At 44.2% G+C, this 23,230-nt stretch overlaps 2 protein-coding genes across 2 annotated transcripts; one reads left to right on the top strand and one right to left on the bottom strand.

Annotated features, from left to right (window-relative positions):
- Nucleotides 1-12,351: 12,351 nt before the first annotated feature.
- Nucleotides 12,352-14,608, top strand: LOC130461583 (uncharacterized). Its single transcript, XM_056829736.1, has 4 exons — nt 12,352-12,790; nt 12,862-13,140; nt 13,231-13,688; nt 13,777-14,608. Exons 1-4 carry the CDS (start codon nt 12,427-12,429, stop codon nt 14,497-14,499), a joined length of 1,824 nt encoding a protein of 607 aa, XP_056685714.1. The 5' UTR covers nt 12,352-12,426; the 3' UTR covers nt 14,500-14,608.
- A 3,723-nt stretch (nt 14,609-18,331) lies between these two features.
- Nucleotides 18,332-20,218, bottom strand: LOC130461582 (uncharacterized). The gene is made up of 2 exons (XM_056829735.1): nt 19,686-20,218; nt 18,332-19,598 (listed from the first exon to the last, which is right to left on the bottom strand). Exons 1-2 carry the CDS (start codon nt 20,216-20,218, stop codon nt 18,332-18,334), a joined length of 1,800 nt encoding a protein of 599 aa, XP_056685713.1.
- Nucleotides 20,219-23,230: the final 3,012 nt, after the last annotated feature.

The raw sequence follows: 23,230 nt of genomic DNA, 5'->3' as shown, positions 1-23,230 counted from the left end.
GCCTGGGCGCTGAATCTCTCTGCTTGCCAAATTTTGCCCAGATATGAAAACAAGAAAGAAACATCTATGAATCCTAGCATCGAACGAAGTAATAAGCCGTGCACACCCGCGCAAGAAGGTGCTACACTTGTTCGAGCACTTGGACGAGGCGTGATTAAGTACTCCAATGCAAAAAATAATAATGATATCCCAACACCTGGAGGAATGTTCTAAGACACGCCGTTAGGAAACACAAGCCTACGTCGCACCATAAGTTCAACCATCCCACGGTACAAGTCTAAAAAAAAAGAGTAAGGCATATTGCACTAATGCGGGCACGACCAAGAGCATGTGTAAAAGAGGCAAAGGCTACTTATCGCCCAAATTCAAAATGCAAGCCACACGACTTCTACATTAAGGATTAAAGGTAGCAAAATATTACCTACCACGGAAGGGATAGCTCGCACCTACACGAGCGGAACCCCAATGCGCCTTTCTCGAAAGAACCTACAAAAATCGTACGCCAAAAGGAAGCATCCCAACATGCATACTTCGGGGCTCCAAGCTACGAAACGACCATAGCAAAATAAAAAGTCTCGAAGCAAATGATTGAACGATCGAAAGGGCACGATGCTTGAGCCCACCTCATGAATGGGCCTGAACCCTATCAAGCCTCTAAGCAAACTATTCAAAATCAGTCATTGCACAAAAAAAAAAAAAAAAAATAAAATAAAATGATTCAAGCAAACTGATTAATGGACCGCACGCAACGGCCATTCTATGAACGCTCGTTCGCACATACATATCATCATTCTAAATATCGAACATTCACGAACGCGTTCAAAAGAAAAATATACAACAACAAGAGCGATCAAAGTCTTACGCCTCAAGGTATGTTCTTCGGGCCATATAGACTCGCCCAACTATTGCAATAATGGTACGCCTTAAGAGAGACAGTTCCTTTGAATAAACGCCCCAAAGCGACAAACACCGTAGTCCACCAATCGGCTACGGCTTCTCGAGAAATCATAACGATCACTCAACTCATTGTGATCTCCGATAAAATTCTACGTTCCAAAAATAAAGAAAAACAAAAGAGAAGAGAATAAGTAGAATTTCCAAGTGAAATAAACGAACGAACACGAGGCCAACTGTGTCATCAAGAAACCTCGCCAGAAATCATTTTCAGCGCCCAGGCATGGGCGCCGAAATCTTTAACGCCCAGGCATGGGCGCCGAAAATGATCCCAGACCCAAAAGAAGCCCGGATTTCTGTAGGGTCCTGCCGTATCCATTCGACCCGAAAATTGCCGATTTCTTTACTAAAAGTCGCACCTCACGACTTTGTCAAGAGTAGCACACCACTACAAAGATCACTCGCACTCACGAGCACGATCCCAAACACGATCAAGGACATTACAAAATGCGTATCCCCAAGGAACCTCTTCGACAAGAAATGACCGTCAAGCACGAGTGCTTGGGGGCTTGAAAGAAAATATATATTTCAAAAGAGAGTATGCAAAGTTAAAACAACATTCCCAGACTACGCCGTACGAAGTCCCGTGTTTGGATAATCTCAAAAGATAAAACCGGATTACGATCTCAAGACAAAGGTCGCCGTTGATCCTTATACATAGTCCCCTAATCAAGGACCCAGGTAGTGGCAAAATTGAGCCGAAGAGACTAGCTCAAAATCATGAAAAGGTGATGACCACGAGACTATGGTCCATCTAAACACATTGTCAACCCACATTCAGGTTGCAACTAAATCCGAGCATCCCTCGGAAGAATTCGCTCCTTCTTGAATGAATAAAAAGAAATTCTCAAAAGAAATCACAAGAAAAAAATGAAATAGGGACTTTCCCACCTCAATCAGGCAAGATCGCTGCACGCGAGTCCCAAATTGAAAAAAACGAATTCGAGGACGTCCACCCTCAGCGGACAGGGTTGGCCCACCTTCAGCGGGCGGGGTCTGCGTCACTAGCCGCGCAGGTCCTCAGTTTTCGAAAAATCTTCAAAACAAAAAAATAGACTCGCCATCTTCAGCCGGCGGGGTCTACGTCACAAACCGCGTAGGTCCTTATTTTCAAAACAACACAAACAATATAGATTCGTCCACTCCTATCGGACGGGGGTGTCCACCCTTAGCGGACAGGCTCGCCATCTTTAGCCGGCGGGGTCTACGTCACAAACCGCGTAGGTCCTTATTTTCAAAAAAAACAAACAAACATCAAAACAGATTTGTCCACTTCTATCGGACGGGGTGTCCACCCTTAGCGGACAGGCTCGCCATATTTAGGCGGCGGGGTCTACGTCACAAACCGCGTAGGTCCTTATTTTCAAAAAAAAACAAACAGACTTCAAAACAGATTCCTCCACTTCTATCGGACGGGGTGTCCACCCTTAGCGGACAGGCTCGCCATCTTTAGCCGGCGGGGTCTGCGCCACTAACCGCGCAGGTCCTTAGTCGCTGCAGCGATAACTTTTTCTGGTTTTCCCTTTTTCCAAAAATTAAAGAATTGGTTTTCCGTTTTTTCCAAAAAAGAGCGAACTGCTGGATTTTCCTTCGTTTTACGTCCCATAAAAACAAGGGGGGTTTCTCGTTTAGCTAAACCCTGAAAATGAGAATCTTTAAAAACATTTTACCTCGTGATTGGGCTTGGCTAGGCCCAATTACACTTTATAGCTTTGATTTCAAAAACATCTGTAGCTACTTCCAATGACAAAGTGAGGGAGTTTCTACACATCTTTAGATACTTCCAATGACAAAGTGAGGGAGTTTCTATACTAACCGTTGACAAATCCCAATGACACGTGAGGGATATATCGACACTTCAAGTGATGACCCTTAAGTCAAATGTTATCACTCGGGGGCTCGTGAGACCCTCGCAAAACAGGTCACATACACCATGGCTTGTGTGACGCACTCCGTCCAGTACTTTGACCATCGTCTCATCTCGAGACTCAGTCAAAGTGGGGGCTAACTATAGACACCTACTTTTGTCCCCATTCCCGAAAGGGAAGGTTCGATGATGAGAACATAAATCTCCACTTCGCAACGCATTTCCTATAAAATAACGAATCTCGATCACCCTTTTCATTTCACCCGAACCTGCTATTTATAGAAACCTGCTAAAAATAGTAACTGCCATAATAGGTAGTTTTTAAAAAAGTGGCAAGTCATAAAAGATAGAAACCTGTCAGAATTAGGTGTTGCACTCCAACATAAATCCTAAAAGAGAAAGAATTTGCAAGAGGAATCCTATTCCTAGTATAATTCGAAAATAAGAGTTACGTATTAATTAAAATCCTTACGAACCTAGAGTTCGTAACGGGCCCAGACGCATTCCGTCATAAAGTTAATACGCACTAAAAGACTCGGATAAGTCTCAAAGACTCCGTATTCCACGAGTCCAAATCTGACAAGGAAATACGGCCCAGACCCTATTTTCAACGCCTGGCTCTGGGCGCTGAAATTACCTGGGTACGTGTTCTCTCCTAATTCTCCTTGGATTAGTGCACTAAAATTCTAACTTTCCACGCACTCTTCCCTATAAATACAGCCCCAAATTCGACGTGAAAATAACACACAACACACAATTCATATTCTGAGTATTGACTCCAACCCCTAAGCCTAAGCCTCACGCTGCGAAATTGAACCCGCGTTCTGTCGCAATCGATCCAAAAATCGAACAAAGCGTATCCTGTCCCTTGTAGTCGAAGAATTAAGCCCGAAAACTTGAGATTCGTTAAATAAAAGGAGAAATAGCAAAGCCAAAGTGGTTAGTTTTCTGAGAACCGTGACGCACCTCTCAAGGGTGCGTCGTAATGTGTCCCTTCGCATGATTTAATCGCTTTCCTCGCCCTTTCATAAAACTGTTAAACTATTGAATCTGATCGTTCTATCACGCCTAATAAAGATAATATCTTGGGAAATTGAACTATCATGCTAGGTCCCTTAAATCAATCTAAACAAGATAATCACGATCGATCTAGTATTATGTGTTGCATATTGTTAAAATAAATCCAGATTAGTTTAATAGTTAACGCATGTCCCTTCAATTATTTATGCTGAGCTAGTAAGGATATCCTGCCTCTGGAGTTATCGAAAAGCGAGTAGTCCTCTCGGTAGTTACAGTCCCCCAAACCCTCAATCTCTTCCTTGCGGGTGTACGTTGAGAGATCCCCACACCAGGGATCACAAGGGAACCTATGGCTGTCGTGGTCAAACATAATTGCACTCCCTTTATGTCACGATAACCGGGTTTTGTCAGTTTTTCTCATTGTCGTTAAAAACTGAATGGCGACTCCTATATTACTAATCAATTGGGTGTAAACTCACCGGAAATCCAATTACACTTGATTTGACAAAAAGAAACGTCACGCCCACGAGGGAGGAGGTCACGCATTAGCCTCGTGCTTTTTCGACCCCCTCACAGTGGCGACTCCACTGGGGAAAGTGAAGGAAATACTCGTGCTCGTAGGTAATCAAAATAGCCGAAGGGTGAAACGATCCTACCTCGCGTTTATTTCCCCATCAAGTTGGGACGACCTGAAAATCAGCAAATTAATGTGAACGGACAGAACCGCATAATGAATCTTGGCTCCCTTGGATGTTTCATCTCGGGAGTTGGGACTAAGGATACCCATCGCCAACCGGGGGGTGCATACGCTTCGAATGTTGTCCACTCGGCACTTTTTGCTAGTAGTACACCCGTCCCAAACCCAATCGTTCGCCCACTAGGTCCCTCTCATTGGTGCATGCCCCCTTGGCTTACATCGTGATTGGCCTCTTGGGCGAAATTCGTCTGTTGAAGGCACTACCTCGACCGGGGCATGTGTTGGATCTGCGATAGAAGCGGTACCAAGCCGGCGCAAATACTACCCATAGAAGCCTATCATAAACTACATGACATATTGTTATTTTGCCTCATGATGTAATGTTAGATATGTGTAGCGAATTATGTGATTGTGTGTGACAAATAATGTTAGAAAACCAACGACCTTAAAAATTGCCCAAACATTTATAAACCAATTGGCCAAAGAGTTATACCAAAATACGTGTTCCGCAACCCCGAACGATCGCCACAAAAATAAGCGGCGCTCAGGATAGCCCGTAACGAATCCCACAAACGCTGCACAACGCGTAAAGGACGTTATTAGACAAGCACGCAAAATTAAGTCGCATATACAAAAAATATACGCGAACAGAATACGAGTACCAGTCAGGGACGCATTTTCAGCGCCCCTGGCTGGGCGCCAAATATTCTCACGCCCACCGCTGGGCGCTGAAGTTGCTGTCTGGCCTTTTGGTCAGGCACAACAGCCTCGGTGCCCGCGCATAAAAAAACTACGTAGCAGTAAAAGAAAATTCGTGAAAATTGCTGCAAGGGTGTACGAAAAGGCACTCGATTCTAAAAATGACTTATAAAAAATAAATAACTCTTTGTGTCGTTGTTAGGCCTCCTATGACGACAATGCTCGGCACCAAAACCGAGCATGCTAATTTAAATAACTTTGAATGTCACATGAGCAAAGAATTCAAAAAATGATGTTCAAATAAAGTTTTCAAGGAAAAATAATGTTCGAATAAAAAATAAGTAAATCCGAGTCTAGACTAGGCTATGCCAAAGTACATTCCAAATCCTAAGTCTTAGTTGTCTTATACATAGAATCGGTCCTAATGCTTGGTGTCGTTCTGCAAGTTAAAAGGTTAAACCATATTGAGTCTCCATTTCTAACGTTTCAAAGAAATCAATAAGCACCCATATGTAATTGTCATCCTTTGCTAAGAATCTACGGCCTCAATAATCTCTCTCACCAATAAAAAGAATATATTATGTAATTCAAGTATTTGCAAAATGGAAACAGTCACATTCTGAAAATCATTCCTCCATAGTCGCACAACCCCCAAAGTGAGCCTAAGGTGTCAATACCATTGGCAAAAGAAAAAAAATTAATGGCCTCAAGGCTTATGATCACATTGGGTCACGACTATCATAATCCTCTCGAGCCACCCGCTCCTTGAAGTACTCCTAAGTACGGACTAAAAGATTTTCTATGAATGCAACAATTAGATTTTCTATCAATCTTTAAAGCAAAGTGACCACCGTACAATTAGAAATTCTATTTTGCTCTAAATTTCAAACCCACATAGTCTAATCTTAGGGTTTATTTTCGAAATAATGTTGTGCCAACGTACTTGAATATTTCTAAAGCTCGCCGAATAAGCTATTTTGTTCCCCAGCCCGGATCTCACCCATCCGTTTCAAGGATTCAAGGCCTTATCCAAAAATAGAGTCATTTTACGGTCTTCCCAAACGGGACGTAAAATAAAGTTTGGTGGCGACTCCTTCGAGGTGCAAAAAAACAATTCAACGGTTCTCTAAACGAACCGTCGCGTGCCAACCCCCCTTGTAGGAAACGGGAATATTTCAACAACAAAAAAACCCCCTACACATACTACGTCCCAGAATACTTGCACCGCTTTCATGATAAAATCGTCTCCGAATACTTGCACCCTTTCTACAAATGACATATCTTTTCTAATTTCAAATTGTTTATCTCACTTACCCAATGCCCCTTGTACTCCTAACATCTAGAAAAACATTAAAAAATTTACCCCACCCCCACCACCATCAAAAAGTTAATACATTTCACACTAACTATATTAAAAAAATATTAATATCAACTATCACCTAGTTAAATAATAGTAAGTCAATTAAATTACCTTAAATTATATACCGATCAAATCGCTACGAGTATTCTTGAACGGATGAGTATATCATAAAGTATAACTCCACCCATTCCTTGTGTCGTGTTGTCACTTGTTAGTGTCAAGCTCAAGGGTCACAAAATCTAAATTGTATGAAACTTTAGGCCGGCAACAAATGGTTTCTATTATTTCTTCCTCAAGTTAATTTTCTATGAGTTAGATGTTTTTATTGTGTTTACTGTCTCTTTAGAGGGTTTATAAAACAATGAGTAGTGTGTCATTATTGAGGGCAATTGCAATAGTGCAAACCTCATTACAGTTTATTTCTATGCCAAATCATCATTTTACAAACCCCATTTTTAACAAATCTTGTGCTCACAGTAGACAAACCTATTTAAAAATTTATGTACAAGCCCATCTATATATCATTCAACTCACATAAAAATAATTTTTTTTATTTTTTATTTTTTTACTTTAAGATGCAATTAGGTTTGTTTTTAGTAACTCTCCTGAAAAAGCTTAGGCTAACAATAGTAAGGTTTGTATAACCTCAAAAACATGAAACATACCTCATGAAGTTTGTTGTATTTTCAAACATAGCCTCTTTAGAGGGTTTTGATAAAACAATGAAGTTAAATCCTTCCGCCCCACGGTACTTAGCTTTTATGTGGAGTACTTATTATTCCGGTTGTGGACTTAGAACTGTAGGAAGGCTTACTTGAGAATGTGTTTCCTGGATCCGACTGTAACCTGCACAACCAAAATGTGTTAACTAGCCTCGGGGATGTTCCGAGTATCACCCCTTTGATGCTTAAGTCAGTAATGTTGATTGCTTTACAATAAATGTATCTTAGAATTATTGGTGGATTACGTACCTAAGGCCATTAATTAATGAAGACCCATATGTATAGGCGAGTGACCAGTACGGACTACCTGGGTTATGACCCCAGAATAGTTACCCATTGTAGGATTATTTGGCCTAAGTGTCTTACCAGGTCGACTGGACCTAATAAGGCTTCACATTGACTGGGAGATAATGTCTATAGATGATCTTTAAGACCATTCAGACAATGAAGGGTGTCATGCTAGCATGCCGGTAGGGCATCCCGTACAACTAGCCCCCTTAGAGTGACTGTAGTACGTTTACTGTTGCAGTTGCTGAAAAAAAGATAAAAGACCCCCGTATAACTAGCCCCCTCGGAGTGATTGTATTACGTTTACTACTGCAGTTGATCTGTAGAGATGAGTGTAGGAAACATGCTTAGTCGAGCAGGTAGCGACCAGGCTTGATGCCACGACTAGCCCCAATCAAGTCTAGGTACGTTGCGTGTTTGATTTCAGAATTATATTGGATAACTAGTCCCCTTGACTTTCTTGGGATGGCTATCCCCCTTGATTTTCTAAAGATGACTAGCCCCCTTGATTTTTTGGTTGGAAGCGTGGTGGGATATTTGAATTTTGAAGTTGCCACGTGTCATAATCTACGATGTTGATGTATTAGTTGTTAAATCTCGTTCGTCCACGTGTTTGACCCTTTGTATTTTCAATTAAACTTTAATGATGAATTTTTTCCTTCCGTCTTTGACCTATAAATACCAAAGTTTCTTCAATTTTTTCTGACTTTCACTTCTACCTTTGATTATTTTTTTTGAAAAATCCCTTGAATTCTCTCTCTCTAACATTTGTGTTGTGTTCTTGCTGCTGTTTCCAGTGTGGTCGTGCCTACAGTCGATTGCGTGGAATTCTTGGTGGTGCTTTCTTTCCTTCTTGCCACCTCGCTTCTGCTTGATATCAAGGTACAATTCTTCCCCTTGCTTTCGAGTTTTTCGTTTTACTTGTTTATTTGCCTTCAGTATGTCGGGTAGTGATGATAGTGAGAATAAGATGAGTGGGGCTGGTTATGATGATGACAACACTTCTTCTCCCATTCGAGTCGATTCTGATAGCACTTCAGAGGATTCGGGTATTGAGTTGAATATGAACCCTAAACTGACTGGGCCCACCGAACCACTTGGCAAAAAAATTGTCGGTTTGGTTAACCCTAATTTGCTCCCATTACCTTTTCTCAATTTGTTACCGTTGAGAAACGTTTTGAGTTTGTGGCGCCGTTAACTGTCGCTGAGAGGCAGTCAAAGAAATTGCGTGACTTGTGGGCTAGGATGGAAAGAGAGATGCGTCCGGATCCCAATGATATTCATGATTAGAAGCCCATTTTAGATGTAGATCACTTAGCCTACCGGTAACATATTAAGAGTTACCATGAGTTTTCTCACCCCAGAGGTGCCGATTATGGGAATATGGTACTAACACCGGCAATTTTTCTATTTTCAGGCCAAAGACGTTTACAGGAGAGTTGTCTACAAGTGGTCGCCGACTTGGGAAGGATCCCATGTTCATTGATGCGGACGTTGATAAGCGTCACAATCAGCCCAGTACCCGACTGACTCCATTCTTAGAGTCGCCCACTAAACAACTCGTCAATGCTGCTCTGTGGGCTAAGGCGATTGCTGAGTATGATGAAGATGATCCATGTAGACACCTAATTTGTGTTTCCCCCAGATTCGAATGACAATGCTGCCAATAAATTTGGGTGGTTAATTTCTAAGTACAAGCTACCAGTTGCAACAGACATAATTCAATTCAATTCTGAACTTTTGTACAAAATTCAAGTACAAATACCAAAGCAAACACAATTCCAATCCAAACAAATTCTAACTCCAAAAATTCAACTCCAATCCCTTATTCAAGGCAATAAAAATTCAATACCCAAGTTCAATTTCTATTTCGAACTTCCAATTCAAAGATACAAACCTCGGGTCCAGATCCTAACCTCGAACTCCAATTCAAGCTCAAACACATTTCCAAAATACGATTTCTAAATCCAAGTTCAATCTCAAGAAATGGATTTCAAGATCATTCTCGGAGGCCCATTTCCACTCAAAATCATATAAGGCAAGTCAAATTCGGGCGTCGACCCCAAAATCGAGCATCCCTGTCGCCGACCCAAAAAACCGAGTGAAACCCGTACAAATCATCAATCCCGAGAAACTCCTTAAAAATGTCACTTTTAAAGACGTGAAAATCCATTCTTGATTAAACCGAACTTCATAATATTTCTAAATACGTGTCTCGTTCCCTTACCCAAATCTCTATACGGTTTCAAGTCTTATGCCTTATTCCGAGTCAAGGTCTTTCCAAACCCGACTCTTAAATTTTTTTGGTGGCGACTCCGTCGAAACTCAATATTCTAAGTTGTAGGGAAATTTTTTAATGCATTTTGCATGATTGAGTTTTGATTTTCAAATGTTCAAACCGATTAACGTTAGTAGTGTGAACATAGATTTGGCTCTCCTTGGGGGTTGGATTGTCAAAAATCAAGCCAAAACTAATGGTCTTGCTCTTCGGTAAATCGGCCAAGTTTGAGTTTTTGGTGATTCCTAAACGAGATTCATCAAGGGCTCAAAACATACATTATAAAATCCAAACATACAAATGTACAAGATACGAGAAAACGTGCCCCCTACCATCCTCCTCAGGTAATTCTGAAGAATGTGATGGATGAGGAGGTTGCAGATTTAGCCGCAGAATATGATGATGACTCTACGCCAATCCATACTTTAGAAACGCCGGCTGCTACATGTACGGTAGTAACTCTCAAAGTTTTGACTGATTTTCGCAGCAATGTAATAAAGTACAATCATCTGTGGCATGCTCTTGTATTTCTAAGTTGTCTTGAGCCTTATGACCTGTTGTTGCCGGGAGAGAATCAGGCGATATTTTATTGTCCGGAAGGTTGCGTAGCTTTTTATGCGAAGCACCTTGATTTTTTCTTACATTTTCCTCTCCATCCCTTCATAGTTAGAGTGCCCCGTGATTGGAAAGTCTGTTTGACGCAGATTTCGCCGATAGTAATTCGTAACCTAGTGGTGTTTATCTGGTTGTGATCGTATAAATAATTGCCTCTGACTTTGAATCTTTTTTAGGAGCTTTACTAGTTGAAAACTGAAGGGACTGATAGTGGGTGGTGTACCATTTTCACCAAGCCACAAAGAATGACTGTGTTTTCCAAGCTGAGTAGCTATAATGATTGCAAAGATCGCTTTTACTAGCTGAAAGTACTGGATGAGTTTTCCATTTTTCGTACATTCCACCGTGTGAGGCCTAGGATGGATCATATATAACAGAGGGCTTTAGATGCACGTGGGGTAAGGTCCTTTGACCTTGTTCATTGCAACTATATTAATGCGGGTAAAAGAAAATTGCAGATGGTTCCTGCCTATTGGCTGCCAAATACCCATTACATATTGTCCAATCCTGCTTTAGGTGTAGTTGGTCTTAGCCCCACTAATCCTTCTGGTAATTATGGATACGTTGTTTTTCTTTTCAATCATTTTTTTTCCTTACTTGCAGGTCATCACTTGCTTAATAAGGTGATGCTTGGTCTTGATAAAGATTGGAGGATTATGCATACAACTCAAGATCCTCACAAACAGAAGTATTTCATTACTGCATAAGGCTTAGTCGGAATCTCACGTCCTCTAAACCTAATCATGCCGTTGTTGTTTTTGTTTATGCCAAAATTCGTATGGGGGCGACTTTCGGCTAGGGTCGACACTAACTAAGCAAAGAATCAATGACACAAATAATGAGGCACGACACAGAGGAGTGTTGACGCGGAAAACCCAGGAATAAGGTAAAAAACCGCGGATAGCTATGAGGCTATCAATCCACTAAGTATTCTATATGATTGTTTATGCTTTTTCTTCTGAGAATCGATAATTAAGATCTCAAGTACAATAATGAATGATGAAACAATTTATGACTTAAGAGTTTCGAGGCTTGAGTGAACGTGGCTTGCTTATCATTATCTTCGTCTTTTTATAGGGTATTCTCAACGGTCTAATCGGTTGAGAAAATCCCACAAAGATAGGAGAATCTTCATCACACGTCTCTTCAGCCTTCAACTGCTTCCGCGCTTCTCGCGTGAGTCTTGGACTCGTTCTTGCTAGCTTGACGGCGCTGCCTATCATGGGCTTTAGGTCAACTTATCAGCCCGTTTCTCGAGGACGCGTCTTAGTTGCTTGTACTTTGTCGCCTGTCTTTCGTCGGCTGTACCTCGTTGTATGATGCTACGTCGGACGTATCTCCCTGGAGCTGTGTTTACCTGCGACACGATATGACCTGGCTGACACGACACGACCAAACGTTAGAACGGTTATGTCGTTAGTCCAAAAAGTGGGATAACAGTTTGCCCCCAATTGTGAATTTGCGTAGTCACACAAAGCAAAAGAAACAATTCAAATTAAAAAACCGTCTTCAACTGCCTAGTTCGTGGGATAAAACCGTTCAAAATTCTAGAGTAATAAATACCAATTCACGACATGCAATAAAGTTCTTCACACCAAGTTTTTCGAAAAATTTCTAGATCTGAAAGCAGGAGAGAGAAAGCGAAGTCGATTTTCGCACTGAGTTTGTTTGATTTTCAGGTAAAATTTGCTTTCTTTTTCGATTTCCTTGTAGATTTTTGTAAGTGAGATGGGTAGATCTAAGTCGGTTGTAGCGAGAGGAAAGGGGGAGTCGGGTTCCACTCGGGTTAAGTCCCTTAACCCGATATATTCTACTGTGGCGGATCCGGCGGCTTTTGTTGAACTCGCTGGTTTGCCGCCGTCGGCGGAAGTGAAGATTCCCGGCTCGGATGAGGAAGCCTTTGATTGTCCAGAGGGGTATGTGGTTATGTATGAGTATCCGTTCACAATTGGCTTCAAATTTCCTTTCACTCCTCTAGTTAGGTCCTTTATCGAGGTTTTCCATTTGAGTCCGGGTCAGTTGATGCCCCAGATATGGCGGGTTTTCACGGTGGTGCATGGAGTTACTGCGGACTGGCGTACGCCGTTTGACCTGTCTGATTTGATGTACTCTTACGACCTAGCACTGCAGAAGTGTTGTAGGTATACCTTGGTTACGAAGAAGGGGAAGACGAACTTAGGTGTTGGTTTAGGTGTGAACGACAGGGGTTGGCAGAGTCGTTTTGTCTTTGTAGGCAAAGATTCTCTGGGAGATAAAGGGCGGTTTCTGGTCGAGGGATGGACGATGGAAGGTAAATGTGTCGTTTTATCTTTGTTTCTCGTCGTTTTACTGAACGTCGCCTTACTTGGTTTTGTTTTGCAGTTGTCAAGGGGTCGTCGTTGACTGAGTTGAACGCTGATTCTGAGGATAAGTATCGGAAGTTCTTGGGTTATTCTGTCGAGGATAGGTCTTTCAGTCGCGACGGAGAGTTTTTAGACGAGCAGGCGGTGGACCGGTCAGGCGACGTCGCCGAGGAGGAGGAGATAGACGAGGGATCAGGTCAACTGACTCGTCGTCGGAAAAGGTTGGATTTGCTTGAGGAGGTAGTGGCAAACTCGTCGTCCGCCGAAGGTGAAGTAGGTGATATGGCTGACAACTCAGGTATTTGTCGTTTGTTTATTTCGGGGTTTGTATATATTTTTGTTTTTGTTTTGGATAATGTTTGACCTTTATTTTTTGTATTGGGTGTAGAGCATACTCTTTCGTCTCGGCCTGTGTCGAGGATGTCTCAGAGTGAGATTCAGGAGCGTGCAAGGAAGCGACTTAGGTCGTCCTCGACTTCTGGTGGATGGGGTATGACGGTTGTACCTCGGTTTTCTGCGATAGGTTCATCGGCCGAGACGCCTGTCGTCATAGGAGCCGAAGGCTTTCATCCGATTGCTTCGTCGTCGCCTCCACAGCCGTTCAAGGCGTCGTCTGCTGCTGTCGACGTTAGTAAAGTGTCTACTTCATCGGCCAAGAAGCGACCTGTCGAGACGGATCCTGTCGAGGATACGGTTATCACTTTGCCCCCAAGCTTCTTGGGTGATGAAGAGGCGTCGGTTATATGGCCTTTCGCTGATCGCTTGATCTTGCCTACGACGTATCGACGATACCACGAGGTGGATCCTCTTCCTGTCGCGTCGGACGCCGCTGAGCTTAGTCTGCGGGTGAGTTTTACTTAGTTTTTTTTTTTTTCTTTTTTGTTTGTGAAAGATGTATGTTGTGTAAATCTGTTTTGGCATTGGCTTTGCGCAGGCGTCGCAGGCTGCCTTGGCCGTGCGTAGGCAGTGTTCGTTGCTGTGCGACGAGGTGACGAATGCAAGGCAGCTGACGGCGACGGCGAAGAAGGCGGCCGCATCGTGGGAAGCGAAGTGGAAAGCTGCTGAGAAGAAGGTTGTGGATCTTGCTGCGGTGATTAAGGCCAAGGGTGATCAATTGAAGGGTAAGGATAAGCAGTTAGCCGACGTGGCTAAAGATCTGGAGAAAGTGAAGGAGGAGTTGACCTCGACGACAGAGGAATTGGATGGATTGAGGAGCTTGTACGACGCCCTGCAGGAGGAGGCGAAGGACGTCGAGGCTCTTGCTATATGGAGGACGCGGGCGCAGATGATGTATTCCTGCCTGATTGGGGAGACTAGCCTTTGGCCGTGCCAAAAGGAGGTGGATGACTATCTGGCTAATGGCGGTACCATGGCTGACCTGTCGGTGCCCGTGGTGGATCCGGAGGAGTTGGCGAAGACGGCTGACACTGCTAGTACTGAGGCGACGGAGGTGGATGCTGCTTTGTTGGTGGTGAGTGTGCCTGTTCCGGACCAAGAGGGGGAGGTTTTAGCTGTTGGGTGCGAAGAGGAGGCCCTTGCCGTCGTTTCTCAAGACGAGACGGTGGACGTGGCGTCGGTGGAGGTGCCAGTCGTGCCCCCAGAGCAAGAGCCGGAGCAGGAAGTCGTGGTTTCTACTCAGGAAGAAGGGATGTATTAGTTTGTAGTTTTTGAATTTTCTGTTGGTTTTTGTGTTTTGTTGGTGAACTTCTTTACTCGTCGTCGATGGCGGCGACGAGGTGGTTTGGATGACTTGTGTTTTTATTTGTCGTCGGTAGTGACGACGCTGTGTGTGGATAATGTTTAGTTTTTGAAATTTCGGAAGTCGTGGCCTTAGGGGTCGCGCGTCGTGTGTGTTAAGTTTGTGTTTCTTTATGGTTATCCCGTTGCGTTTTGATGTCTTAGTTTCGTGTAGCAGATGCTTTGCGAGTAATAAGTATTGAACCGACTGATGTGTAAAATCATACCTGCGTTGTTACTTCGTTGTCTCTTGCGGTCTCGCTCTGAGTCGTACGTTGTTGCTTGTGGATGTCATTCGCCGTGCGTCTTGTACTCTGCAAAAGAAAACAGGGGTCGCTAGGAGGATTGGCCGTTGGGGATGCCAACGGCCCTCCGATGCCTAAGTCAGTAATGGTTTTTAAAATAAAACGATAAAGAAAAGTAAAGATGACGATGCGGCGACTGATAAAATTGGTTACGACAAGGTTTCAAAAATGGTAGAGTTTAAGATGTGTGGCGTTCCAGCTTCGGGGGACCGACTTGCCATCTTTGGTAATGAGTCTGTATGCCCCCTTTCCGACGATTTTGTCGATCGAGTACGGTCCTTCCCAAGCTGGTGCTAACTTACCCGCGTTCAATTCCTTCGTGTTTTGAAATACTCTGCGCAGTACCCAATCTCCTTCTTTGAACATTTTCATTTTGACATTTTTGTTGAAGCACTTTGCCACGATTTGTTGCTGTGACGCCATCCTTATCAATGCTGCTTCCCTGAGATCTTCTGTGTTGTCGAGGTTTTCGCTGAGTTCTACGTCGTTTTGCTCTGGCGTCATGAGTCCATATCGTGCACTGGGCAGCGTCACTTCAGGGGGAAGTACCGCTTCGCACCCGTAAACGAGTGAGAAGGGAGTCTGTCCCGTCGCCGTCCTAGGCGTCGTCCTGTTGGCCCATAGGATGGATGGCAATTCTTCTGCCCATCGCCCCTTCTTGTCGTCCAACCGCTTTTTCAGCGACGCGATGATCGTTTTGTTGCTGGATTCCGCCTGTCCGTTTGCTTGGGGGTATCTGGGCGTCGACGTCTTTAGCTCGATGTTCCATGTTTTGCAGAAAGCTCTTGTCTTGTCGCTGATGAATTGTGACCCGTTGTCGCAGATGATTTCTGACGGTATTCCGAACCTGCATATTATGTTAGTCCATATGAACGAGCATACCTCTTTGTCCCTTACTTGTTGGAACGCACCTGCTTCTATCCACTTGGAAAAATAATCTGTTAGGGCTAACATGAAGACCTTTTGTCCTGGGGCGACGGGCAATTTGCCAACGATGTCCATCCCCCATTTCATGAAAGGCCACGGAGTTAGGGTTGGATGCAAGAATTCGGATGGTTTATGTGTCATACCTGCGTGTCGTTGGCACTTGTCGCATTTGGATACGTACCTCATGGCGTCCTTAAGCATTGTTGGCCAATAGTATCCATTTCTTTTGATTCTGGTTGATAAGCTTCGTCCTCCTTCGTGTCCTCCGCATTCTCCTTCGTGGTATTGTTTCAATAGCGTTTCCCACTCGATCTCTTCGGCACATCGCATCAACATTCCGTTTGCTGATCGCTTAAATAGTACGTCCTGCAAAATAACATATCGTGAAGCTTTGAAGAGTATCTTTCTGGCGTCTAGCTTGTCGTCGGGTAGAGTTTCGTGCTTTAGGTAATCGAAGATGGGTTTGGTCCAACTGTCTGTGTTTAGGGTTGATAGGACGAGGCTGGCGTCTTGTGGTATGTCTTTTTCGACGGCGGGCGATAGTAGGTGCACTAGAGGTATGGTCGAGAATTGTGATTTTCTGAGTGCGGATCCTAGATTGGCAAGGGCGTCGGCTTGCGTGTTTAGGTCTCTTGGGATTTGTTTGATGGAGAAGGGTTTGAATTTGGAGGTTAACTCTTTTGCTTTCTCGAGATACAAGGTCATTTTTAGGTCTTTAGCTTCGTAGTCGCCGTTAATCTGGTTGACGATTAGTTGTGAGTCACTGAAGATGTTGAGTCCGCTTGCCCCTAATTCCATAGCTAATGTCATTCCGGCGATTAGCGCCTCGTATTCTGCTTCGTTGTTAGTTGCCTTGAAGTCGCAGCAGATTGCCTGTGCTATCATGTCCCCTTGTGGTGGCTTCAGTACGACGCCTAAACCTGCACCACGAAAGTTAGATGAGCCGTCGACGAAGAGTGTCCATATTTCTTCTATGTTGTTGATGAGTTTGACTTCGTCGTCTGCTATTCTTTCTAAGTCGGGGCTGAAGTCTGCCACAAAATCTGCTAGAGCCTGCGACTTTACAGCCGTCCTTGGTTGATACTTGATGTCGAACCTTCCTAGTGCCATTGTCCACTTCTCCATTCGACCTGTCAGTTCTGGCCTACGCATCACAGACTTGATTGGATAGTTAGTCATCACCACTATTTGGTGAGTTTCAAAATAATGCCTTAGTTTCTTAGCTGCAGTAACGAGTGCTAAGACGAGTTTTTCGAGGGAGGAATACCTGGTCTCTGCTTCCAGTAGTGACTTACTGATGTAATAAATGGGTAGTTGTTGTGCTTCGTCTTCTCGGACTAGGACCGCGCTTACTGCCGTCGAGCTAACGGCTAAATAGAGTTGTAAGACTTCTCCTTCTTTTGGCTTGGATAGGAGGGGCGGCGACATCATGTATTTTTTGAGGTTCTGCAGGGCTGCTTCGTGGTCGTCGGACCAGTTAAACCCCTTGTTTTTGCGTAGGACGTCGTAAAATAATCGGCATTTGTCCGACGACCGTGATATAAAACGGTTTAGTGCCGCCACTCTCCCTGTCAAGCGTTGTACCTCTTTTATGTTCCGCGGGGATTGAATGTTGATGATCGCGCGCACTTGGTCGGGGCTGGCCTCGATTCCTCGTTGGGTGACGATGTAACCTAAGAATTTTCCTGCGGACACTCCGAAAGAACATTTAGTCGGGTTAAGTTTCATACCGTACTTTTTTAGTATGTCGAAGGATTGTCGTAGGTGTTCCACGTGATCGTCAGCCTTCCTCGACTTCACCAGCATGTCGTCAATGTATACCTCCATTGTGTCTCCGAGTTGGTCTTTAAACATCTTGTTGACTAATCTTTGGTACGTCGCACCTGCATTTTTAAGACCAAAAGGCATGACTTTATAACAATAAATTCCTCTATCCGTTACAAAAGATGTTTTTTCCTGGTCGTCTGGGTGCATAAGGATTTGGTTGTATCCTGAGTAGGCGTCCATGAATGTGAGTAGCTCGTGTCCGGCTGTGGCGTCGACCAAGGCGTCGATGTGCGGCAGAGGGAATGGGTCCTTGGGGCAAGCTTTGTTGATATCTGTGAAGTCGATGCATACTCTCCATTTTCCGTTCTTTTTGCTGACGACGACGACGTTTGCTAACCAGTCTGGATATTTGACCTCTCTGATCTTCCCTGAATCTATCAGGTTTTGTACTTCTTCGTCTATGATTTTATTCCTTTCGGGTGCGAACTTACGTCGTTTCTGTTTTACCGGTTTGAAGCTGGGGTCGACGTTGAGCTTGTGGGTAATCACGTCTGGGTTAATTCCTGTCATGTCCTCGTGTGACCAAGCGAAACAGTCCGAGTTTTCTCTTAGAAACGACACTATCTGACTTTTGATGTTGTCAGGCAGTGAGGCTCCGACCCTTATGACTTGGTCTGGCTTTGTCTGGTCTAGTACTATCTCGTCGATTTGTTGGTCGTCGGGGTCGTCCGACGTCGACCCTGGCTGTAATTGCTAGATGGGTGACTTGGATGGTTTCAGTGCTGTCTCGTAACATTTCTTCGCATCCCTTTGCTGCCCTTTGATTTCCATGACCCCCCACTTGGTTGGAAATTTGATTGATTGGTGATATGTTGATGGCACTGCCTTCATTTTGTGAATCCATGGTCGTCCTAGGATGACGTTGTACGCTGATGGACAATCGACGACGTTGAACTTGGTCATCATGTTGACGCCTTCTGCGTATGTAGGCAGCGATATCTCTCCTACCGTCCGTAGTGCTTCTCCACTGAACCCTACCAGGACTGTTGATCTCCTTACTATGTTTTTCTCTTCTAATCCCATTTCTTGTAGTGCTTCCAAGAACAGTACGTTGGCTGAGCTTCCGTTGTCGACCAGTATCCTTTTGATCAATGCGTTTCCTATTGGGAGCGATATTACCAACCCGTCGTGGTGCTCTCGCTGTGTATCTACGGAATCTGAATCGTCGAAAGTAATAGCCATTGCGGTCAGGGACCTGTGTAGTGCGACCTCGTCTTCGGTTTGTCCCTCTTCTACGGTCTCAGATTCTCCCCTGTTAATTTTTTTAGCTGCAGAAGAGGTTAGTCCACAAATATCTGAACCACCGGAAATAACATTTACCACTTTATTGAACGGTGGTGGTTCTGGTCGCTCGCTGCTTGTCGCTGGGCCGGGCAGGGTGGTTTGCTCTTTGGAAAATGTTTCTTTTCCCTTGTCGCTCAACAGTTCCTTTAGATGCCCCCGTTTCAGGAGGTATGCGACTTCCTTTCGGAGGGAGATGCACTCCTCGGTTGTGTGTCCGTTGTCGCGGTGGAAGTCGCACCATTTGCTCATGTCCTTCATGGAGTCCGGTCTGTCGTTCTTCCGGGGCCATCTGACTGTTCCACCTACATTTTGAAGGGCGTTCACCACACCTCCAATGTCGACGTTGAAGCCGTAGTCGGAGATGTTGGGGTGTTCGACCCGCTCGTTCCTGTAAACATTGTTAGTATCATAATACTGATTGACACTTTGTACCTGGTTTTGCCGAACATACGGTTGGTGTCGCCAATTGTTGTTCCTTGGGGTGTACGATCTTCTGTCGTTGCTGCCCCCCGTCGATCGTTGAGATGCTGTTCGGATAACCTCGTCGTCTTCGATTCGCATCTGGGCGGTGGCCCTTGATCGCACCTCTTCGAAAGTTGCACAGGGGTATTTGGTTATTTCCCGGTATAGCTCCGAATTGGGGATGAGGCCTCTCTTGAACGCCTCAATAGCAGTCCTGACATCACAATTTTTTATACCAATTTTTTCACAATTAAAACGGTTGAAATAATCGCGTACCGACTCGGTTGGCCCTTGAACCAACCGATAGAGATCACTGGTTTGTTTTTCTAACTGGCGACTGCTGGCGAATTGTTGGTAGAAGGCGTTGATGAGGTCGGACAGACAGGAGATGGATCTGGGAGGGACGTTCGTGAGCCATTCCAACGCTGCTCCATCGAGGGTGCCACCGAATGATTTGCACATAACAGGTTCCACTAGGTCGTGCGGAATCCCGATCTGCCACATGCGCTGCTTGTAGAAGTTGACGTGCCTATAGGGGTCGGATGTCCCGTCGTACAGGGTGGTCCAGGTTGGGAGCCGGAGTGTGTGCGGAACCGTCACTCTAGCGATCGCTTCGCAGAACGGCGACGCGGCATATCCGTCGGTCGGCTCGGTCTCCACTGGTGTAGGTGCCCCGGGGAACCTGGTCATCAACTTCATCAGGCGGGAATAGTGCTTTGTCATGCGTGCATCCATCTTGTTCAGGCGTTGGGTCACCGGATCGGGAGCTTCTTTGTCTTCTTCCTCACGGGTTTCCTCCTCATCGTCGGTCACGTCTTCAAAGTCATCGGGCATCTCGAACGTTAGCTTTTTTGGCTTCCCACCTTTGTAGCGGGACTGGTGCTTGTTGCTCTTTACAGATTCGAGCTCTTTCTGGAGGGTTTCGTTGGATGCCCTCTCTTGGGCTAGTTCGACTTGGGCTTTCTCGTAAGCCGCCTTCATCTCTGCGATCGTCATCTCTCCAGTAGTCATGGTGAGAGGGGTGCTTTTGTGTAAAACTTAGTTAATGTCCCCACAGACGGCGCCAAACTGTTTATGCCAAAATTCGTATGGGGGCGACTTTCGGCTAGGGTCGACACTAACTAAGCAAAGAATCAATGACACAAATAATGAGGCACGACACAGAGGAGTGTTGACGCGGAAAACCCAGGAATAAGGTAAAAAACCGCGGATAGCTATGAGGCTATCAATCCACTAAGTATTCTATATGATTGTTTATGCTTTTTCTTCTGAGAATCGATAATTAAGATCTCAAGTACAATAATGAATGATGAAACAATTTATGACTTAAGAGTTTCGAGGCTTGAGTGAACGTGGCTTGCTTATCATTATCTTCGTCTTTTTATAGGGTATTCTCAACGGTCTAATCGGTTGAGAAAATCCCACAAAGATAGGAGAATCTTCATCACACGTCTCTTCAGCCTTCAACTGCTTCCGCGCTTCTCGCGTGAGTCTTGGACTCGTTCTTGCTAGCTTGACGGCGCTGCCTATCATGGGCTTTAGGTCAACTTATCAGCCCGTTTCTCGAGGACGCGTCTTAGTTGCTTGTACTTTGTCGCCTGTCTTTCGTCGGCTGTACCTCGTTGTATGATGCTACGTCGGACGTATCTCCCTGGAGCTGTGTTTACCTGCGACACGATATGACCTGGCTGACACGACACGACCAAACGTTAGAACGGTTATGTCGTTAGTCCAAAAAGTGGGATAACAGTTTTCCAAGGCCAAGTGCCTCGCACCACTCATTCTAGAATCGCAACCACCCAAACGATTAAAATTGATAACATGTCTGCCTCTATTCATACAAGGCCATACAAAAAGGTCACGAGGGCGCTGCTAGGAACAAACGGTCCACTCCTAGCTAAATTCGAGAGCCTATAAATTCGAAGAGTAGTCGGCCTAATGAAGTTGTTGGTGTGACTGAGGATAATCTGCCGCTCAGGAAGAGTCTTGCAGGTGGTAGTTCTGAATCTAGGCCTACTCAGTCGGTTGAATTGTCTGATGGGGATCCTATTTTTAAACTTAATCGCAAATAAATGTTGTCTCCCTTGATTCCTACTCCAACCATCGCTCAATTTCTCATCATCGTGTCAGTTCAATAAAGTCAGCAAAATCCAATCTGAAATATGGGGTCCTAGTTTTCAGTGGGAATTATATTGAAGAGGAGAAGGTGGTGTTGTCTTTTGAGCTTGCCAAGGCGTTTGAGTATCCAGACGGCGAACCACATGGGCCTTGAAATCATATGCCTAACATCAAAAGGGGGGGGGGGAACCATTACGTTTGATGATCCTTGCTATGGTGGTGACTACGGTTATCGTGCTATGCTCTTCGTGACCAGCCCGGTAGACCGTCCTTGTCCACCAACCATAATTGAGGCAACGTTTGCAAAACTTATGCATGACATATGTAGGGTAACTTTTATGTTATTATATATTTCTTTTACTTGTTCGTTTTAATGTGCATGTGCTTACTTCTCCCTGTTTTTCTTTATAGGTGACTCAATTTGGGCATGAGTTGGTAGAGTGTTACCGCACCTATCAGCGCCACTGGAGCGTTCTAGTGTTGGCCATCTCCAAATGAGCAAAGATTTGGTTGAGGCCAAAAAGGAAGCTGATTCTTGCCGGTCTGCGATGGCTAAGATGGGAGCAGATCTTCAGGTGGCGAAGAAGTATAAGAAAGATTTGGAGGAGCTGCCGGATAAACATGAGTCTGAAAAGAGGAAGAGTGCTAGACTGGTGTCTCAATTGAAGGTTGCCAAGAAGGAGGCAGAAGTTGCTAGGGCAGCAGTGAAGACAACCAAATAAGCTTATAGGAAGCTTGCTAAGGTGGCTGTGCAGAAGTTGGTGAAGTCTGACTTCTATTGTATGGAGATAAAGAATCGTTACAATGGAGGTTGACGGTTGTGCATCGCCGTTATGTCCATGAATTGAAGGTGACCAAGGAGCAATGGCTTAAGGTTGAAGATGCTTAAGAGGAGAAAAAGTTGCACCTGATACCAACCAGCTTCGAGACTCTGTCCTTTACTGACATGGTGATTCATAATGTTGATCCTAGAAAAGTGTTAGATTATTAAGTACCCGAGTTAGGTTATTGGGAATCATCCATCCAGACTGATTGGTGGTATTGGTAGTCATTACCAGCATCCTCATGTGGCTCTTCAAATACATCTCGTACTTACTGATTTTTATTGTCTCTTTTTGGCGGAAATTGTAAACATATATTTTATGTGAGGCTGTTTTAGGCACATATATTTGTTGTACTTACTTTTTAAACCATGTTATTTTGTTGTGAGGCCGTTTGTTGTGCCTATGATCTCGTGCCTTGTTAACAGTTACTCCCTCTGCATTAGTTACGGTGGTGGTTGCCGTAATCGTAATGTTGGATCAACTAGCATATTCTCTTTGATTCAAAACTATTCCAACTCAATGTTCATGCTCTTAAAAGTACATTATCTCTTGTAATGATTCAAATAAGTAGGAAATGCATTTAAATATGCTAGTACCTAGAATGATAAACTTGAAACTACAACACACTACAAGGAGCACATTATTCTAAAAATGGCTCTAAAGAGCGTAATTAAGACCAATAATCAACGAGGGACGTGGTAAAACTCTGTATAAAATAGGCACATCAATTAGTTAGGGTGGTGGCTGTCTTTATCGTAACGTTGTTGTTTTGTGACACTCATTGTCAGCTTTTATGGTACTTGTTATTTTATTTGTTTCTAAGTAACATGTCATTTTAAATGTTCTTTTTATTGTTTATCTTTGTTTTGTTGGTCTTAGTGATTCTTTCAAATGTTCCTTTTCT

This window comes from Spinacia oleracea, chromosome 5 (genome assembly GCF_020520425.1).
Source record: "Spinacia oleracea cultivar Varoflay chromosome 5, BTI_SOV_V1, whole genome shotgun sequence".
Taxonomy (NCBI): Eukaryota; Viridiplantae; Streptophyta; class Magnoliopsida; order Caryophyllales; family Amaranthaceae; genus Spinacia; species Spinacia oleracea.
The sequence above is the reverse complement of the archived record's forward strand: the minus strand, read 5'-3'. Positions and strand labels throughout refer to the sequence as shown.